The 20,123-nt window shown below is 46.5% G+C and overlaps 2 protein-coding genes across 48 annotated transcripts in view; one reads left to right on the forward strand and one right to left on the reverse strand.

The window, feature by feature from the left end:
- ST3GAL6 (ST3 beta-galactoside alpha-2,3-sialyltransferase 6) overlaps positions 1-20,123 on the forward strand; it is an 85,562-nt gene that overhangs the window by 31,910 nt on the left and 33,529 nt on the right. For 26 of the 47 annotated variants that reach the window (XR_011503125.1, XR_011503122.1, XR_011503123.1 and 23 more), the window contains 5 exons: positions 1,187-1,286; positions 3,410-3,487; positions 5,996-6,099; positions 7,112-7,175; positions 18,943-19,038. Coding sequence is in view for 41 of the 47 variants with exons in the window: in XM_070508571.1 (XP_070364672.1) it covers positions 1,187-1,286; positions 3,410-3,487; positions 5,996-6,099; positions 7,112-7,175; positions 18,943-19,038 (442 nt within the window). In the remaining 6 variants the exon portion in view is untranslated. The remainder of the gene's footprint in view (positions 1-1,186; positions 1,287-3,409; positions 3,488-5,995; positions 6,100-7,111; positions 7,176-18,942; positions 19,039-20,123) is intronic. The other 21 variants (XR_011503124.1, XM_070508597.1, XM_070508591.1 and 18 more) reach the window with 3 other exon arrangements.
- DCBLD2 (discoidin, CUB and LCCL domain containing 2) overlaps positions 17,490-20,123 on the reverse strand; it is a 90,963-nt gene continuing 88,329 nt past the window's right edge. Inside the window, exon 16 of the mRNA XM_070508569.1 lies at positions 17,490-19,316. Within this exon, the coding sequence (XP_070364670.1) occupies positions 19,222-19,316 (95 nt within the window). The 3' untranslated portion in view covers positions 17,490-19,221. The remainder of the gene's footprint in view (positions 19,317-20,123) is intronic.

Raw genomic sequence — 20,123 nt, forward strand, 5'->3', positions numbered from 1 at the left:
CTTGTTAAGATGACCCTGCATTGTCAAGAACAGCTTAAATTATATTTTGTGTATTCTACTTATGAAGGCAATGGAGATCTTATTTTAAGATTTCCGTTTGAACTTGTTTGACCATTAAAAGGGAGGCAGCATTACATTATTTGGAAATGTGTGTAACCAAACCCAACATGTGCCACCCCATGTTGCCCCAGTTGAGTTAACATACACAGACAGAAGTGAGAGGAGTGGGACGTGAAATTGTCTCGGTGAACCAGAAACCGGATAGGAGAAGCAAAGAAACAGTGTAAATTTAGAGTCACATGAACTGAAATAGATCTAGTATAGAATCATATCATCTACTAAATTTGTCTTTTGCATTTACTTACGTGGGGAAGTGAGAACTTGTTCATTTCTGTCTTTGAAGCAAAAGTGGGAACTAAACAAACATGTTTTAGGTTTTTTAAAAATATGTATTCTATAAAGGGTCTTATTTTTGCATTTATATTCTAGAGAGAATTGTGTCCAGGTTTTTGTCTGTCTATAAACATGCAATGAGCTATACTGTCCATTTAACACAAAAACAAGTAACTAGCTAAATTTACCTGTGCTACATTGAAAAATCAAATGGGTGTGTGTAAAAGTGTATAAAAATTGAGGACGTGGGGAATATTTTTTAGTTGCTTTTTTTCTGAGTTTTTTAAAATTAGAAAAGAGACTTGTAAAAATTGTAATGGATGGCATTTAAAAGTTACTTTGAACATGAAGAAATGAAATGTTTATTTACATCTTAAGGCATATATTTACTTTCTCTTGTGAGAGAGAAAATACTAGATATTTTTCAATGTTTCTGAAAAAAGTTTTGGATATGGAATAGATGTATAAAATTTTGTTCTGAATCAAACTTTTTCTTTCTTATCTAACATAAGAAAGCAGTCTGGAAGCCACTGGCTTTGAAACCATGTAACTGTTCACTGGTCTAAACATGCATCCTGTTATGTTGATTAAAGATAAGAGGACAAGGAGAGACAGAAAAATATATCCTCCTCCTGCAAATTCAGTGGTGTTTCCACAATAATAGGCCTGCATCATATTCTTCCACTCTTCCCTCTCTACGTGTTTATTCACTGATGCTTATGTTTGAGCCGTTATGTAAATCCATCTGGATAACAATCTTGCCTTTCTCTGGACTCCCTCCCTTGCGTTCCAGGTGCGACAGCCATGAGAGGGTACCTTGTGGCCATATTCCTGAGTGCTATCTTCCTTTACTATGTGCTGCATTGTATATCATGGGGAACAAGTGTCTATTGGTAAGTTTCATTTTGGCTGTTTAAATACAACTCCCAAGCTAATTATTTCTTGACACTCAAATGTTTAGAGGGACCTGTAAAAAACCCCTGTGACATTTTGAACCCTCTCTAGCTTTCCATTATAAATTGGAGTTTTACCATTCCAGTATCTCGTACATTGTATCTCTAACAGTTTAAAAACTAAGGCGGGGCTTACCCCGTGGCCCAGTGGTTAAGTTCGAGTGCCCCATTTCTTCCCGCGCTCCACTTCAGCGGCTCAGGGTTTCATAGGTTTGGATCCTGGGCACAGACATGGCACCGCTCATCAGGCCATGCTGAGGCGGCATCCCCCATGCCTCAACTAGAAGGACCCACAACTAAAATCTACAACTGTGTACTGGAGGGATTTGGGGAGAAAAAGCAGGAAAAAAAAGAAGATTGACAACAGTTGTAGCTCAGTTGCCACCCTTTAAAAAAAAAACTAAGAAGCAACACCCTCTTTTTACTGACTTCAGGGAAGCAGTGATGTTGACCATCTTTGCAACATAACATTCTTTATATAATATCTCATCTCCTTGAATTAATGGAGTAATTCTTGGACTCAGTGGGACTTGACTTTTAGAACTTAAGATATTTGGATAAGAGATTGTTGATAAAATTTAGACACTCCAAGTAGTTTCCTTTGTTTAAAACTTTTGGTGAATGATGATATATGTACCTTTTCAAACAACTTTGGCTTGAAATGTCACATATAAAACTTTGAAGAGGCACAGATAGTTTATTGCAAAGAAAACTTTTATAATACGCTTTTTATCCTTTTTCTTACTGTTGGTCTTCTGGTAAGGAATGAAGCTTTGATCACCTTTAAATCCTGGCTGGCTGGTAGTTTATAATTAAATCAAAATAAGTCACATGACAACTTCCTGTGTTGGGCAGAAGTTCAGTACTCTCTGCCAGTGTTCCAATAGTAGGTTCTAGATCCTCTTTCTAGCTTTTGTTTACTAGATAAAAAAAGAACTTGATGCCTCTGCATTTAATTTCATCACTGGTTGATTAGTGTTCTTCATGGGAGGGACACATTACTTGAGTCACAGAAAGTACCATGAGGAACTACTTTGATGGGTGTGTGTGCTGTGAACTTGCTGCCTTAAAAACTATTTGACAGATAATTGTCTTTTTTTAAAAAGCCACCCAAAGTTTGTCGTCACACTCTCCCAAAACAGCTTTCTATATTCTTAATAACCTTAGAAATCAAGTAATATCTTATACTTCCTTTTGTCCTCTGAATATAATTTAGTTTTTATGGCCTGATGTGCTTGTCCATCATATTTATGTATCTTCCTTACAGATAAATCAAGAGATTTTTGTTTGTGGTGTTCACAAAAGATGTTTCTCTGCATAAGAACTTTATTAGCCCCATAGTTCAGAAACCTTGTTGTTCTAACTACAGGGGTTTTGTACCAAAAATCACTGTGAGTTGAGTCTATCCATGAAGAGTTTGAGCTATTTCTTTAGTTTGAATCCTGTGAATCATAGACGAAAATTGATTAGTTTCCGTTTTAGATTAATTCTTCACATTGGTGATGGCCATTAATACATTCTCGGATGTTAAGCTCTTTCCTCTTTCCGGGCAAAGTCAGCCTCCCACCCCGGCCTCTTCGATTAGTGTCATTGTGCGCTGTCTTGTCACAATACCCTTTTAAACTGTGGAGACACTGCTCCATTCAGGAGGCCCCAGCCGGACCTGTGCCACGAAGAGAGGAGCCTGGGCTCTGACTCTTGCGCAGTGATGGGTGGAGCCGGTCACAGGCCCCGCGCTGTGGAAGCTGCTGCGTCGGTGTTTCCACGCTGTCGCCGGCAGGGGTCCCAGACGTGGCACAGGACGTCGAGCCCTTGGGAGCCCTGTGCCCTGGGGGTAGGGTCTCCACGCTTTGGGGACTCCTGAAGCGGGCCTGGCCGCGGCTTCCACGGCCGTGCAGGAGCCTGGCCCTTCTCCAGGGCCCTTGGATTCAGGGTTCTTGGAAGCCCTCTGGGTCGCCTGTCCCATCAGCCTCTTGGGCTCCCTCGTTGGCATCCCGGCCCTCGGGCGCAGGTGTGGGCGGGGCTGCGGGGAGGACCGTCCTGACCGCCTGCTTGTCTGGCAGGGCGCATCCCGTGGAGATGCAGCAGAGGAAACGCGGCCAGCCGTGCCGCGAGAAGCCGGCCTTCGCCTCGCTCCTCAGGTAAGCCAGCCGAGAAGCCGTGGCGGCCGGCAGGTGTTCGCCGACCGTCCACACCTGGTCGCCTCCCGGGCACCCGCTGAGCGGGGGGCGGTGCACAGCGCCTCGGGCATCGTCAGGAGGCGGGGAGGGGTCCCGGGGGCAAGACGGGGGGGGGCGGGGGGGTGGGTGGTGGTCAGGAAAAGGGCGCCTCTCCCTAGACGTTCGTGCCCCCTGTTGTTCACGTGCTGTTCTCCACCCTATTATTTCGTGGCGGCTTCTCCCTGGTCTCTGAGCTAAACGTTATGGGTCCAAGTGTTTCCTGACTTTCGCTGACTTTCACCGACTACGTACTCATCTGCATAAGGAAATGCGGACTGCTCCTTAGGGCCGTCAGAACTCGCAGAGAATTTACTCTGCCACCCACACATGTTCTTTTCCTCCGTCACCTCGACTTTGACAGATTGCTGGTCAAAATGCCTCTAGATTAATAGAAATAAGTGACGGTCAGGTCTGGGCGTGTTTGATTGTGTAAAACAGGCACAAGCTTTTCAGCGTTTTACCCATTAAGGATCAAAAATTTGCGTTTCCTTTTCTTCTTCTTTTCTTTTCTAATGTTACTGTCCCTGTCCATTACTGGTTCTTAACTTTTTGGGGCCAGAGCTCCCTTTAAAGTCAACCACCGCTCGGCATGAACTCTCTGCGTGTGGTTACAGGTGTGCCATGGCTGTGTGTGTGGGGGGGGGGGGAGGGGCGGCAGTTCATAGGACCACTGCAAAGTGGGAGAGTGGTTTTAAACTTTTTTGAAGTTAGTAAGAAACACACTTTCCTATGGAACCTAGTATACACCCATATTTATAATAAGAAAAGAAAGAAAGAGCTTTCACCCTTCCTGCTCCAGATACCCTGTATTCTGTTCTATTCACTCTTTAAAAATAAATAAAAATCATGAGTCACAAAATTGATCTCACGAGCCACCTGTGGGTTTCGCCTACAGGTTTAAATCCTGTTCTAGAATTGAGGTGCTCTTCAACATTAGTGAAGAGAGATAGTTCCTTTCTGAGAAACCCTAAAAATTAGAGTATTTACGCGAGATTGCTCAGCATGCGTGCAAGCCTGGTCTAAGGACAGTCGCCTCGCGTTTGTCGTGGGAACACTGTTCCCAGGGGCCAATGCTGCCCCTCTGCCGGCTGCCTCAGGAGAAGCTGGGCTGGGAGGCTGCGCTTGGATGTCTTCCTGAGGCTGTGGGGGACGCCTCTCCTTGGCGTTAAGCTTGGGCGTGGCTTTCCTCTTGGTCAGGTAGGGGTTAGTGACCCCAGAGAATGCCATAGTTCCTTCACTTCTCATAGCTTCAGTGCCTCTGTCTACATTGATTCATAGGGTTTACCTACCTTTCCAGGCTTTGGGAGGGGGAACAACAGCAGAAATGTGCTGTCATATGATGCATTATAATGTCATATAAGACAACGCCATCTAACACAATGCACTGGGTCATTATTACAGATAAGCCCAATACTTACTGAGCCCTACTGTGTGTGAGACATGGTGCTAAACAGTTATTTCACTTAGAAATACAACGTAAGTCGCCTCACACAAAGTCTGCCTGGCAGTAGACATTAATCCTTACTCACCATTGTCACCCCCACACTCCACAGACCAGCATCCTTTGTCACCTTGCCCTCAGGGTGCAGAGGGATCTGTGGGTCACTTTCCCAAGGAAGAGCTGGAGAGCTTCTTGAGTGTGCCTGAGTGGGACAGGGGCATCCTTCAGGCAGAGAAGGCAATAGGAAAAAGCAGACAGTTCTTGTTCTTGAGTAAATGTTAATCTAATGACTTCAGGAGAGAGTTTGGTTCTAGCTGCATCCACCTTTTCAAGCTTTTTTTTTTTTTTTTTTTTTTTTTTGGTGAGGAAGACTAGCCCTAAGCTAACATCTGTTCCAGTCTTCCTCTATTTTGTGTGTAGAATGCCTCCACAGCATGGCCACTGATGAGTGGAGTAGGTCCATGCCCAGAATCCTAACCCATGAACATGGGCCACTGAAGCAGAGTGTGCAGAACTTGAACCCTTGTCCATGGGGCCAGCTCCCTCATGTATTTTTATTTTCATGGCTGACACAAATTTATACATATGGTACTTTTTAATTTGGGTTTGGGAAAAGAAATACTTTTATTTTCCCTTGTTACTTCCTTTGTTTCTTCCCTTAGATAGCTAACATTTTATCACTTGATGTTAATTTGTTTTTAAAACTTCGTTCCCTCCTCGCTGGTCCCCCGAAGCAGTAACATAGTTTTGGTTCCATGACCTGGAAGGTGTTTCCATTCCAATTGTGAGTTCCATTGCAAATATCATTCCATGAAATGTTGAAATACTGTTTAAGATGATTTTTAAAGAATTTTAAAAATAATTATACATTCATATATAGTCAATATAGCAGTATGAGTGATATACTACAGTTATTTTCAGTTGTGACTTTCAAAGCCTGCAAATATTGTGGGCATTTGGCAAAATCATTCTTTATCCTTTTCTTCCAGATTTCATGAGTTTCATCCTTTTCTGTGTGCATCTGATTTTAAAAAGATTGCTTCCTTGTATGGTGGCGATAAGTTTAGTTTGCCCTATGGGATAAAAGCTTCAGGTCAGTCATATTCTTCTTACTCTGCCCTAGAAATATGAGTGCTGTTTGATGTGAACCACTTTTATATAATTTCAAAGCCTTTTAGTCTTTCTGCTTCATAATGATTCCTAAAGAGTATGATTTGGGGATGGGATGAAGGGAATTAAGTTTTAATATACTAATCCCCATTCCTTTTGGGACAGTGTGGAATAAAAGAATAAAAGTGGTAGACTTTTTGTTGTTGTTGAGAAATTGCTTTTTACTTCCGTTTTGCCTCCACCTTCTTTACGAGTTCTCATGTCTTACTTGATTCTGATTTAGAGTTAGCAGGGTAACCCTGTGGGTTAACTTCCTCCCTATCTCCCATTGCGCCTGTTTACCTGGGAGTTTTGCTTTATTTTATTTTATCAGCAAGTTCTAGCTCCTTGATCAGTCCTTTAATCAGTGGATATTCTATTTTTGGTAAATTTAGCGAGAATTACTCCATCTGCGTCATTAGTGAATGAGGTAACGCTTTCCCCTCTGCTCGTTGACACCTGATTGGCCTTGCACAGCTTTATGTCCTAGATTTTTGAGAGACTCTAAAAGCCCAGGAAGTGACAAGCCTACAGTTTTCTGAGTTAGATGTTGCCTATTCAACTGATCCTGTGTGTGTGTGTTTTAAAAATGTTTCAGAGAATTTGATCATTTAATAGGCTTAACTTGCTGAATATTGATATCTGTACTAACGTCAATTTCAGAATCATCTGATATTGCTCATTTTTAGTTACTTTTTTATGAATGTTTTCAGATGAAGCATCTTATTTTTATGGGGTTTTGGGAAAGTTTTCTTGGAGCATTTATCACTTTGAGTGTGCCTACTGAGCCGCACTGGCTAATTGCAGTGGTATCATTAATTTTCACCCCAGAATAAATCACAGTGGCCATACCAGTTGGAAATGGGTTTGGGGGAGGGGAGAGGACACAGTGTGACTTGCTGTGTACCTAAGAAGCCACGATTCCTTTGATTCCTAATTCTCCTTTTGTTTTCTAGAGGAACCTTTTCGACTTGCTCTGTCAGCGCTGCAGAGTTGTGATCTCTTTGACGAGTTTGACACGTGAGTTTATTTCCTTGCTTCTGTTTGACTTTTAGTTTTAGCTACAGTGGTTCAAAATATACACCCTAAGGTATAGAACATATATTTATTCTGGAAAATTCTGTAGCATTTGTGCATAACTAAAACGTCTAGTATTTATTTCTATGACACTTGAAATAAACAAACTACAAAATTAATTTAGAAGCTGAAGAATTGATTGGCTCAAAGTTTGCAGAATCTTGATGGTGAATAATGCTAGTCCTAAGTCAGGACATTTTTGCCCCACATTCATCTTTCCTAAGTTGTTGTTCTGAAGAATTAATTCACACCCGGTAGTCGGCTCAGCCTCTCTAGGCAGATGTTCCCCACCCCTCGCACACATCTGCTAAACTGCTCCTGCCCTCCCCGTCTCAGTTGTGAAGAAGGTGGAGTGTTTGATTTCAGAAGCAGCTCTCTTCCTTGTATTCAGGATTATATTTGAGAGGGAAGTAAACAGCTTGCTTAGATATACCTTTTCTGACTATAAAAGGTAATTTTGTTTTTAGAAAACGTTGGTGTCAAGTTAACTCCTGGGAAGGGAATTGCCAAAGACAGACTTCTCGGCAGGTAGACTTCTTTTACAGAAGCACACTTACTTCACGAAGCTTCAGGCTACACTTTAGAGTGTGGTTGATGGTCCAGTGGGTTGGAATGCGGCGTCTATAGCTACCAAGCCTCCGTTAAAGGAGAATGGCGGAATTTGCCCTCTTGCCCAGGCGAGCAGAGGTGCCGTTTGGCGGGTGCAGAGATGAGGGCAGCGGACAGAGACGTGAACATGGAGCTAGAGTTTACAGAACAGAACTGGAGGAGTAGTACCAGATTTTGTCCAAGTTTATCTTATTTTTCTCTGTTGGGGGCCCAGATTATTGAAGTGTGGATTATGTTATATACGTCAGTTCATTTCAGTTTGTACTTGTTATAATTTTAAATTATGCCATCAGACTAATCAATTTCAATTTTTGATTGCTTATCAACAGCAACCATATATATTCTTTTCTAACCTAAAGTTTATATAGCTCTCATTTGTAGAATATTATTTTGTGCAGACCTTTTGCATATGTGCTTTATGTCAGTTCTCCCTGGTTTTTACAACCACCCTGCAGAGTCTGCTTGATGATCTCCATTTGGTAAACGCAGACACTGAGGCTGGGCAAACATACCGAGTTGGTTATAGCTAGTAAATGCCAGAGCCAGGACGAGAACCTGGACAGGGCCGTCCAGTGCTCGGATGTCTGACTTGAGTGATAATCATTATACCTCAAATATTTGCAGCAAGTGTCTGAAACATTTCGAAAGATCTTTGGCCCTGTAAATTTGAGCTATTGTCAGGATTCCTGAGGGTATGTGACTAGAAGTGTTGTTTTTCTCTGGTTTTTCTCTTAGAACTAGACTGCGCTTCATGTCGTTGCTTTCAGAACTGTGTCTCGCACAGGCCTTCCTCGTGTGTCCCTCAGCCAGGGTGTTTCCTCTCTTCTTGCTGCTCCCTGCCCATTGCCGCTGTCACTGAGAGTGCCCCCTACTCACACCGTCAACCCTCGCCAGGTCTTAGCGTCAGCTGTATTGGCGGGGGGTGGTGGGGAGAGAGTGAAAATCATGCTGATCGCACAAGAGTCCTTTAGTCTGAAGTTGTCAAGAGACTGACGTGGAGGCAGTGTGTGGTCAGAGACTTCAGATGCAGAGTGATGGAAACCATCCTTGTAGGTCCCCTTGGAGTGCACGCAGTGAGGCCCAAGTTAGTGACATCACAGGTGGTCAGCATTGACGAACTGCTGGTTGGACGTGTGCAGACCTGTTCCCTACAGACTCCAGAAAGAGTATTTTGAAAGTAGATAAGAATCTACTTATAACACTATTATATTCTGTTTGCATATTGACTTTTTGGATGGTTCACTTGTAATAATTAGTTTTATCTATATTTTAAGTAAGTCATTCTGCATTTGCCTGGAACCCACCGTATAACACAAAGAAAATAACAGGCTGGCCTATGCCTGAGCAATACATTTTAAATAAACTCCAGAAAGGCAAAAGGTACTAACCTGCTTTAATTGCTGCCTGAGTCAGTCAGCTCAGTCTGTCCCCCAAGTGACCTCATACATTGCTCCCTTCTCCTCTCGGCCTGGGAAAAGTGCTCCAGAAGAAAGCAGTCTGAGGAAGGTCTCTCTCAGGCCGAGGGATTGCACTGCCCTTGGCGGGGGGTCCTCCCCCAGCCCCGGCCTGTGGATTCGGGAGCTGGCCTGGGTGTGCGAGGAGGGAGCCTCGTTGGCGTGGGCTTGCTTGCTCTTTGCGCTGGGCTGCAGGTCAGCGGAGGGGCTGAGGTGAGGTCAGCCTTTCAAGTCCCTTCCCCCCTTGCTGCTCAGTCACCCATATCCAGCAGCCGCTGGCCTTGGTCTGGGCTCTTTCTTCCTCTGTGCTCTGCAGGATGCTGGGCATGAGGTCGGGTGCAGCGGCTGAGCACAGGCCTGCTCCCCACCTTTATTCCCCTCTCTCCTCTTTGTCCCTTCCAGAAAGGTTCAGATTTTCTTGTTGTTGCTTCAAATCTGAATCCTTTAAGATCCTACCAGCTATAAATCCTAGTTTTGTTCAGACGTCTTATTCAGCATGCATGGTGCCCTCTGCTGGGATAGGTTCCACTGTGAATGGGAAAACTGAAAATCTCAGTTTCGTTGACAAGATGGAGGTTTCCTTCTTTCTCACAGTTGTCACATAAGTGACGTCAGCAGGGAAACATTCCCGGGCTGGCCCAACAGTTGTGATCATCATCGGGGGCCAAGGCTTCTCCATGGTGACTGCCATTCCTTAATGCTCAGCTTCCTCCATGTGGTCCAGTATGATGGCTGGATTTCCATCAATCCTATTGATATTCTAGCCAGCAGGGAGGGGAGGGGGGTGGGCATGCCCCCACCCTTTAAGACTTGGCCTCCTCCTTTAAGGGCATTTCCCAGAAATCACATGTCTGACAAGTATACCACAGAGGGGCAGAAGCCAATTGGTACCAGCTAGTGAGAGCTGCCGCTTTTCCCAAGTCCATGTTCAGTGCCATCAAGGTGTAAGCCTGAAATTAGCTGTGGTGGGAGTATTGATAACATGGAAACTGGCAAACATCACAAACCAAGGTCCCCCCCATCACCCGCACCCCAAGAGAGCTGGTTGTTAAACATTGGCTAGCAACCACTGATTGTATTCTGTTGGCTAGGGGTCTAATCACAAGGAACACCCAGCTGGAAGGTGGATGGGACAAGGTAGCCTTTATCCCACACAGCTGTGTGCCCACCTTTAAAAAAACACTCCTGGGGCCGGCCCATGGCTGAGTGGTTGAGTTGGTGCGCTCCACTTTGGCGGCCTAGGGTTTCGCTGGTTCGGATCCTGAGTGCAGACATTGCACTGCTCACCAGGCCACGCTGAGGTGGCGTCCCACATGCCACAACTAGAAGAACCTACAACTGAAATATACAACTATGTACTGGGGGACTTTGGGGAGAAAAAGCAGAAAAGAAAAAAAAGAAGATTGGCAACAGTTGTTAGCTCAGGTGTCAATCTTAAAAAAAAAAGTCCTATTTTAAGGGACAAAGGAAACATGACCATTGAGGGGCAACCAGCAGCGTTCATCAGTGTCCCCACCACGTCCCTGGCCCCAGCTGTGTCTGCCTGGTAACCTTCAGGATCCTGCAGTGGGTGGTGTAACCCTGCACCAGCCTGGCTCAGGCTTGCAGCGGCGGCCGCGGGTTCTCGCTCGGAGAGCGGACACTGCTGAGGCATGTTGGTGTGCAGATCGCTTTGAAGCGGCATCTTGATGCCGTGCTTGTAGGTGACGTTAGTGAAGTGACTCCAGGACAGAGAGAGCCCTTTTCTAAGGTTAATACTGTGAAGAACTTGGGTCTGAAACACCAAGGGAAGGGAGCAGGAGTGTGCTGGACCACGTCGCTCAGTGTGAAAGAGCCCAGAGCTGCAACAAGTCCAGCCTTGCTCTTTGCTTTATCCCCCCGGCACTAACCACTCCCCTCCCCAGCCAATAAATAAAGCATCTGTTCTTTTTCAGAGTCTTCGGTCCCTTAGTAATAATTATAATAACTTGCCGACATTTTTGTAATCACATGGGTTAGAAAATGTTCAGGTTATAGAAAACTGTCTTTCCCTGTAATTTTGTGACAGGAGTTCTGTCTGCTCCCTGTGAAAAGATGATACCAAGTGATAGGACATGTGTAGGACCTGTTTTATCTCATTATTTTATTTATTTATCTTTTTGGTGTGTGTTTTTAACAGAGGGTATAATCGTGGGTGTTTTCCTTTGTATGCTTTCTGAGCTTCTCCTGAGCACTGGCCTGCAGGTCGGGGTGGCGTAAATACTGACGCTGCTGAATTGTTCCCTCAAGAATCCCTTCATCTCAGCTAACCTGTCATGCTGTGCCATGCGGACTGAGAGCCAACCCCAGAGCAACGCGGGGATGTCCTGGAGGTGGTCAGTGGCAGGAAGGATGGATCATCCAGTCCACCCCTCGTTTGAAAGATGAGGAAACTGAGGTCAGAGAGGTTCCAGGGCGCTCAGAGTTCAGAGGTCTCCAGACTTCCTCTGCTCTCCAGCTCCTCCTTTCCCATTTTAACCAGCAGAAAAAAGAAAGGAAAGATTCCAAAATTGAAAGTCTTAAACTGAGCATCATCTGAAGGGGGAAGGGAGAAGAGAATTCTGGAATTGTGAATTCCTTTGGATATGTTCTTTAGGATTTCCAGGATTTCTTCATTATTTAGCATAACTTATGCCTTTATCCTTGAGCTCAAACTATTTTTTAATAAGATGATCTTTAATGCTTTTACAGGGTTAAACTCAAACATCCCCAGGGTACATGTGTAAATCCATGGAAAACACACACGTTAAATAGGGGTTTTTTTCTCTTAAAGATACATGATTTTGATAGAATCTTCTCTGAACAGATACTACAGAAAAACACATTTCTCTTTCCTCAACTCTCACCCTGAAGTTGTACAGTAGATGTGCCAAGTGGCCTTGTCCCTAGTCTGCCTCTGAGCCAGCTGATGCCAAGTATGGGACAGAGGGAACGTCTCAGAGAGATGTTGACAAAGCATTTCTTTTTTGTTATTGAGGTGAAATTCACATACCATAAAAATAACCATTTTAAAGTGAGCAGTTCAGTGGCGTCTAGTGCGTTCTCGACGTTGTGCAACACCACCTCTCTCTGGTTCCAGAAGACAAACCCTTTCCCAGAGTGACTGCAGTGCCCTCGTCACACTTGGTTGCTTCCTTCTATGGTCCTCCTTTCATGGGGACACTCGGACTAGCTCTCAGACCAGGAGCTTGGCAGGAGAGCAGTCATAATAAGGATAGAAAAGGATGACCTGAAAACCAGATTTTTTTGGAGGGGAGAGGGAGTAAGAAAGCGGGGTGTGGGGAGAGGGGGAAGGGTTGGGGGGCACTTGTGAAAAAGCACTTGAGTCAGCAGGTGTGTCCTGACTGCTCTTGACCTTGGGCAAGCTTCCGAGTTTCTGAAACTTGGTTTCATGAGAAAGGCGGGGTGGAATTATCCGTGTGCATGATGCCCACGTCTATTTTAATAGTTAATAGTTAAGTCAGTGTAACCTCCAGAGGAAGCTGGCTGAAGGGCACACAGGACTTCCCAGTACTACTTCTGCAACTTCCTGTGAATCTAGAATTATTTCGAATCGAAAGCTTAAATTGAAAACATGACCACAGAAAAACTTATACATGAATGTTCATCGCAGCATAATTCATAATAGGCCCCAAATGAAAAAACCCAAATGTGCATCAGCTGCCAGATGGATAAGCCAAATGTGTATCCAAACAATGGAATATTATTCAGCCATAAAAAGGAATGATGGACTGACACAGGCTGCAACACGGATGAAGCTTGAAAACATTATGTTCGGTGAAAGAAGCCAGACACAACAAGACCGCGTAATGTATGATTGCATGTATATGAAAAGGCCAGAATAGGCAAGCCCGTAGACACGGAGAGTACATTAGTAGTTGCCAGAGGTGGGGGAGGGAAGAATGGAGAGCGACTGCTACTGGCTTTGGGATTCCCTTGTGGGGTGATGAAAATGTTCTGAGTTAGATAGTGGCTATGGTGGCACAGCTTTGTAAATATGCTAAAACCACTGAATTTTATTATTTTTTTTAAAAGGGTTAATTTTATGGCATGTGAATTATGTTTCAATTTAAAAAATAAAAAGCTTTGAAAAAGGAGGGGGCTGAGGTGGCCTCTAAATTCCTTCCAGCCTCCCAGGCCCTCTGCTCAGAGGGCACTGCGAGCCACGCCGAGAACAGATGGTTCAGGGTGACACAGCTCGGGTGCTCTCATCACCTTTTGTCTGCACTGCTGCTGTGGCTTTCTCAGGACTCGGGGTCCTCTCTTTATTCTCAAAGCACAGTGCACAGAAGGGGGTCATGTTTAACATGCTCCACTAATGTTGGAGGGTCCTTTCGGTGAACTGCATCCATCACAGCAAGGTGGTGTTGCCAGTGTGCCCTGTGCAGAGGCACCAGCCCTCCTGCCCCAGCTCCTGGCACCAGCCTGCGCCCTGGGCCCGGGCTTCTCCTCAGTGGGAGCATGTCAGCTGCAGCAGAACAGCAGAGACCCCAAGCACAGGATCTCGGCTCCTACTTAAAATGCACACACCGGCCCCCGCCCCAGCAGCGGGGCATCCTGAGCGCGCCTGGGCTCCGGTGCAGGGTGCCTGCGGCTGCCTGGGTGGTTATAGAGTAAACCACACGTGCACGTCTCCCAGCCCGAGCACCACGCCAAGTCAGGTGCCTGCTAAATGGACGGGGACTTGTGACTCTGCCTGGCTGCTCCCCTAGGCGGAATGCGTTATGTCAGCATGAGCAGAGCCAGGTCCAGTGGCCGCCAGCGAGGTGGGAGGGGGGCCTTAGACAACTTAAAAAGAAAAGGAATTAGAGGTTAGCAGTATACTTATCAAAAAGAGCCCAGACTCTCTAAGGGTTTGCAACGTCTGCGTCGCTACTCTGGCCATCCTGCTGTCGGGCAGGGTTTCTTTACATGGCAGCAAGAGGGGAACTTGAGGCTGAGGGACATGGAGATTCTGCACAGGAAGGAGTCCTGTGTGGGGGGGAGGCAGCGGCCCCACCACGTGTTCTGTAGCAGCTGCTCTGGTGAGATGCTGGGCAAAGATAAGCCTGGAAGGCATGCAGCAGAGAATAACACTCACGGCCTGGGCCGCTCCCTCCCTGCACAGAAGAGCAGACTGAGATGGAGAGGTCCAGTTGCGGGGCCTGGGGCCCGGGGATGCTGAGTGGGGGAGCCGGAGCTAGCAGCCAGCTCTCCACCCAGTCCACTGCACAGTATTTGAAGATCTTCACTGCGAATAACAGTCTGCCTGATTAAGAGTGATTTAAACTACGTCGACATCTGTGATCTCCCATATCGCGTAGGTGTGTGGTTTCAGGTCTGCAGGTCTGTGGTTCCAGCTTGCAGGGCTGCATGTGGCAGCACAGACTGGATTGCACAACTCTCCGAGTGCCAGTTCATATGGGTAGTTCTCTGAACGGCACACCTGCGGTTGGGCTGTGTACGGCCTGCACATCTACAGGGCGTGGTTCTAGTTAGGGGATTGAGTTAGTGAGTCGGTGATGTCAGCGCAGCTTGTCTGGGGCTCACTCTGTCTTTCCCTCTTAGTTGCAACATGGCCGCAGCTGCTCTCACCTCATGTAGTCACATGTCCACATCTAAGCAGAAAGGAAGGGTGGAAAAAAAAAGTGTTCTGCTCAAACCATGCTCTTGGGGGGGTAAAACCTTTTCCAGAGCATCGAATAGACTTCCCTAACTTAGTGCTCAGGGTGGCTCACGTGGCCACCTCTAAACCAACCTGTTGGCAGAGGATTGTGCTCCCCACGTAGGTTTGTGAAAGCAGGACTCTGCGAGCGAGACTCAAGGGGTAATGTGTGCTGGGAATAGGACCAGAGTGACCTATGGTCACGGGCTACACTGAAGGACGAGTGATATATTCTAATGTATCTAATGCTGAAGAGAAAAGTGGGCGTTGGGAAGCATGCGGAAAAAGAGGATCCCAGGTCATTTGAGACCAGCACGGTTCATGCCTGCTGTCTCGATGTTGATGGTGCTGACGGTTCTCACTGCAGAGAGCGGGAACTCCCCTGGGTTTGCCTGCCTTGATGAGGAAAGTGCCTTCCCTCTGGGGAAGTGCAAGCTCTCCCGGTTCCATCTCCACAGGGTCAGGCTCTCTGGAATGCTTTTGCTTTCTGGGGGCTGTTGGGGCAAGTGCATCCCCTACCACTTTCCGTGGCAGGAGGAGGACCAGAGGGAAACCAGGAAAACGACCCCACACTGAATGCCACCACCAGACCGAATTCCAAATGTACAGCCTGTGGATCAGGAGGTTGTAGACTGGAGGACACAGACAAGTGGTTCGGCTCCTGCCCTCCAGGGCCTCACAGCTCACCGCAGCCATTTGCGCATGGAAGTCATGGTAACTAAATACAGGGAAGTCACACAGTCACCTGATGACAGTGGAAGTTGTTGTTTGACACCTAAGGAAGAGGGGAAGCCAGGAGCCTAGGCTGGGCGAGGAAGATGACGAGGGGGGACTCACTCCTTTGGTAATATGTGGGTGCCTGCTGGGGAGGAGTGGGCTCAGACGGTGTGTCTGTCCCATTACGTATTGCCACTGTGGATTCCAGCTGCAGATCAGATGATATTACCAAAGGGTGGTCCTAGAGAAACCCCTAAAGGAGTTTCTAGTGTTAGATCTGATCCTCAGAAACATGTGTGGGTCTTTGCAATGTCCCTCACCAGGAGGAAAGTGAAGTTTCATTGACAAGATTTCCTTTCAAAGGTGTCAGCAACCTTTTCCTCTGGCAAAGAGCCTCCCGTCCTTCTGTCTGTCCCTGCAAAGCTGGCAGAGAAGAAGATGGAAAGTGGAGCTCCTAAAAATGTGGCGGCCGTTGAACTTAAAGCATCTTTGGAATTGAAGTTCTCTTGAGGCAGGCAGTATCTATATGAGTTCTTTCCATTTCTCTCAAGTCTTTGAACCTGCAGGGATCATAAGTGGGAGGAGACTGGAGAGGCTGGATATGACCTTCTCTGTAGCTCATCCTTGGGGCTCCTGTGGAAGAGATATGCCTGCAGCCCTCGACTCCCCCTCTCCTCTTAGCTGGGAGGCTCGGTCGGGTCCATGAGAGGAGATCCAGGACCTTGAGACTGACGGAGGTCCAGGGATGTGACATACTAGTATGACAGATGGTAGCTACTCTCATCACCATGCTCTTTGGCCACATGTGCTCTAGGGCTTGATGACAATGTGATCTAGCCTGACCTAGACAACATTGAGATTCAGCCTGTCAGTTCATTGCTGAACAGTGATTATGGAACTGGCTGTGTCTGGGGTGGAGCTGAGCTGCCTCCTTCTGGAGGCAGCTTCAGAGACGAGGCACGTGGGTCGGGAGTCCTTTGCTGAGGCTCCAGGGAAGAGCACTGGGGCAGGCCTGGTGGTGTCTGTGCTCCTGGCCCTGCCCCAGTGTTTGGTGGTGGTGGAGTCAGGCAGCCTGGTGTCAGGCTGGGGACCCCAGGCCATGATGGATGCTAGAACCCCTGGGGCCCCTGGGCTCAGGGCAGGCGGCCCCTTCCCTTGACAGGGGAGTGGCTCCCAGCCCTCATTCAAGGGAGAGGGTTAGACTAGGTACCATAACTATGGATGTGCCTCCTCCACCGCCATGCAGGAACAGAGCTGTTACTGCCATCTTGCCTGTTCCTAGCCCCTCCTTGCCTCGCGCCCAGTGTTGCTTAGCGTTCCGGTGGGGAGATGGAGCCAGTGTCAGGAGGTTCAACCGCTGACTCGCCTTAAACTGACCCCGAGGTTGTAGAAGGAAGGGCCCAGCAGGCTGTGTGTGGGAACTGCCCTGCTATGGAGCAATCCCGGGATGGCTCTGGTGAGGATGATGGCAGTGTACCCAGAGAGCAGAGGGTTCGAATGCTTCCCAGCGCGCCCGGCTCCTCCGAGCTGCCTGGCCACACAGCAGAGCACCTGATAAAGTTGCCTTCCTGGAATTGGGATTAATGTCGAACTTGCACATAAAATCATCTAGAGATACGTTACTCTCATAGTTAAAGACAAATAAACAGATTTAAAAAATAAACATCTCTGTAACACATTGTGACACGGCGGTGACAGGAGGTTTGGGCACATCCTCAAGGAGTGTCTGTTCGACAGCCTCTGCCCCGCCCCCAGGCCCTGCCAGCTGTGAAACTCCAGCTCTTCTTGTTTTTCTAACAAAGTAGACGCTGATTTAGATACACTCTTTAATAGCTGAGAGCTAAGAGTCCCAAATTAAAATGTGTAAAAAAAAGTGTTTTTTAAAAAATTTAAAGTGTTAAAAACTTATCCAATAAAAATAGGTAAGCTAAACAAATTCTGAGTAAAAAAGGTAAATTTACATGTATAGGAATGTGCACATTGTTGCTCCTTCCTGACAGGGCCAGTGCTTGGCTCTCTTCAGCGGTTCCTGCATTCCGGCATCCTCCGTAGTTAAATAGCCTACAGCATTTGTGCAGTTTTGCTGCTCATTAATTTCCTAAGAGCCTGACAGTCTGGATTTCATTGTTCGTACAGAAGCAGTTTTTTTTTCCTTTTTCTCCCCAACGCCCCCTGGTACATAGTTGTATATTCTTAGTTGTGGGTCCTTCTAGTTGTGGCATGTGGGATGTTGCCTCAGCGTGGCTCAATGAGCAGTGCCATGTCCGCGCCCAGGATTCGAACAGATGAAACACTGGGCCGCCTGCAGTGGAGCGCACGAACTTAACCATTCGGCCACGGGGCCAGCCCCAGTTTTTTCTTTATACTTCTTTGTCATGAGGCTCCTGGAAGGACAGTCTCAAAGGCCTTGCCCTCTGTAGTTTTGTCCCTACAGGAGAAGAACATGATCTATTTTGTCATTATCCAGGCCAGGCAGGTGACGGTGAGAGTCTGCAGAGGGATGGGCCAGGCCATGTTTGCTGAGAGCCGAGGGGACCCAAGCCATGGTCCTACCCAGCAATGGGAAGTCCCACCTCATGTCCTACTGTAAAGCTCTTTGCCGGGAACAGGGAGTGAACTTTTCGTTTGTAGTGGTTAAGCTCCAAGGACCAGGGCGTGTTTGGGGAATTTAAGTGAGCATGGCCAGGTACAAAGTAGCTGCACTTTCCCCGCCAGATTCCAAACTGTCCATCTCCACACTTATCAGATGCAGCAGCGACCCAGAGCTGGAGTCTCAGGGGAGTGGGTAACACTGGTGAGAATGTGCACTTCTGGACTGTCAAGCACACGTGTCAATATTCCCACACAGAATCCTATGTCGCGGGTGTTTGTAATCCAAAGGTCTGGATCCAAATCCTAGCTCTACGTCTTGGGAGTCTGGCTTTGAAATGTCACCTAACAGTTTTCTGAGCCCATTTCTTCACTTGTAAGGTGGGAAAATCAGGCTTACTTATCTCAGTGGGGAGTTGTGAGAATCATCTGTGGAACTGTGTATGGGCTGATAAGCTTTCATGGTTGGTAATGATGGTGTGCTTCTGAGGGAATGTGGCTTCTTGAATCCGGTATCTTCATAATACATCCCCAGCCCTGTAAGTCATGGCTGGTTCTTTTTCGGCTTGTACAACAAGTGAAATTTGGCCTTGGGTTCCTGAAAGTACGAATGCGTTCTTGGACTCTCCCAGTTTTATAAAAGATGGCTCAAACTTTCCCTTGTCTATTTACCCAACAGCGTGCCGTGTAAAAAGTGCGTGGTGGTTGGTAATGGAGGAGTTTTGAAGAATAAGACTTTAGGAGAAAAAATTGACTCCTATGATGTAATAATAAGGTAAATCTATTTCTTATTTGCTAACCTGAAATTGTTTCTAAGAATATGGTTTCCTACTTTAGTCGAGCTTTGTTTTAGAAGGAGGAGATGTTGCTTTGAAGTGTGTAAGTACATTACACAACCTTGTCTCCCAGTTGTTGGCCAGAGGAGGCCTAGCTTTCAGGTCATTCATTCAGCAAATATTTATGAAGTCCTCTTGATGAGCCCGGCACCGTCACAGCCACAGGGGACGGACCATGAACAAGAACAATGTTCATGTTCCTTGTTGGGATTCCATTCTAAGGAAGGGAAGAAAACAGTGATTAATTAAATAAGGAAATATAATAACAAATGCTATGAAAACAATTAAAACATAACAATAGGAAATGATTGAGTGGCTACTTTAGAATGGCTGACCACTTCGAGGAGGAGACATCTAAGCTGGACTGAAGTGACCCCATAGTCCCAGCCGTATGAAGGCTAGGGAAGAGCAGCCCAGGCAGAGAATGCTTCCTGAAGGTCTTCAGGAGGATATGGTCCTGAGTTTGAGAGGAGCAGCAAGAAAACCAGTGACGTAGGAGGGCAGCTGGCTGGGGACAGTGCTGCGAGCCAAGCTGAAGAGGTGGGCAAGGAGTGGGCCGTGTGGGACTTTGTAAACTAGCATTAGAGCTTAGATTTTATTTTATGTACACTAGGAAACTTCTGAGGACTTTTTAAGCAAGAGAGAAATTTCATCTGGTTATATCTTTAAAATATTCTGGCTGCAGCATGGACAATGGAATATGAGGGACAAGGGTGGAAATGAGGAGGCCAGGCAGGTGGCCATATTCAGGTGGATGATGGTGGGTTGCAACAGGAGTGTCCTGGCAGAGAGGAGGCAGGTGGATAGAGTGAGACATGTTCTTGAGGTAGACTTACCAGGATTTGTTGATGTATTAGATGTGAGCAGAGAGGGGGATAAAGGAACCGAGGATACCTCCTCTAGGTTTTCAGCTTAGGAGACTGGCCAGAGAGTGGTACCATTTATTGAGCTGGGGAAGACTAGGGTAGGAGCAGGTTTAGAGGAGAATTAAGATTTCTGTCTGAATGTGTTAGATTTGAGATGC

This window comes from Equus asinus, chromosome 5 (assembly GCF_041296235.1).
Source record: "Equus asinus isolate D_3611 breed Donkey chromosome 5, EquAss-T2T_v2, whole genome shotgun sequence".
Lineage (NCBI taxonomy): Eukaryota > Metazoa > Chordata > Mammalia > Perissodactyla > Equidae > Equus > Equus asinus.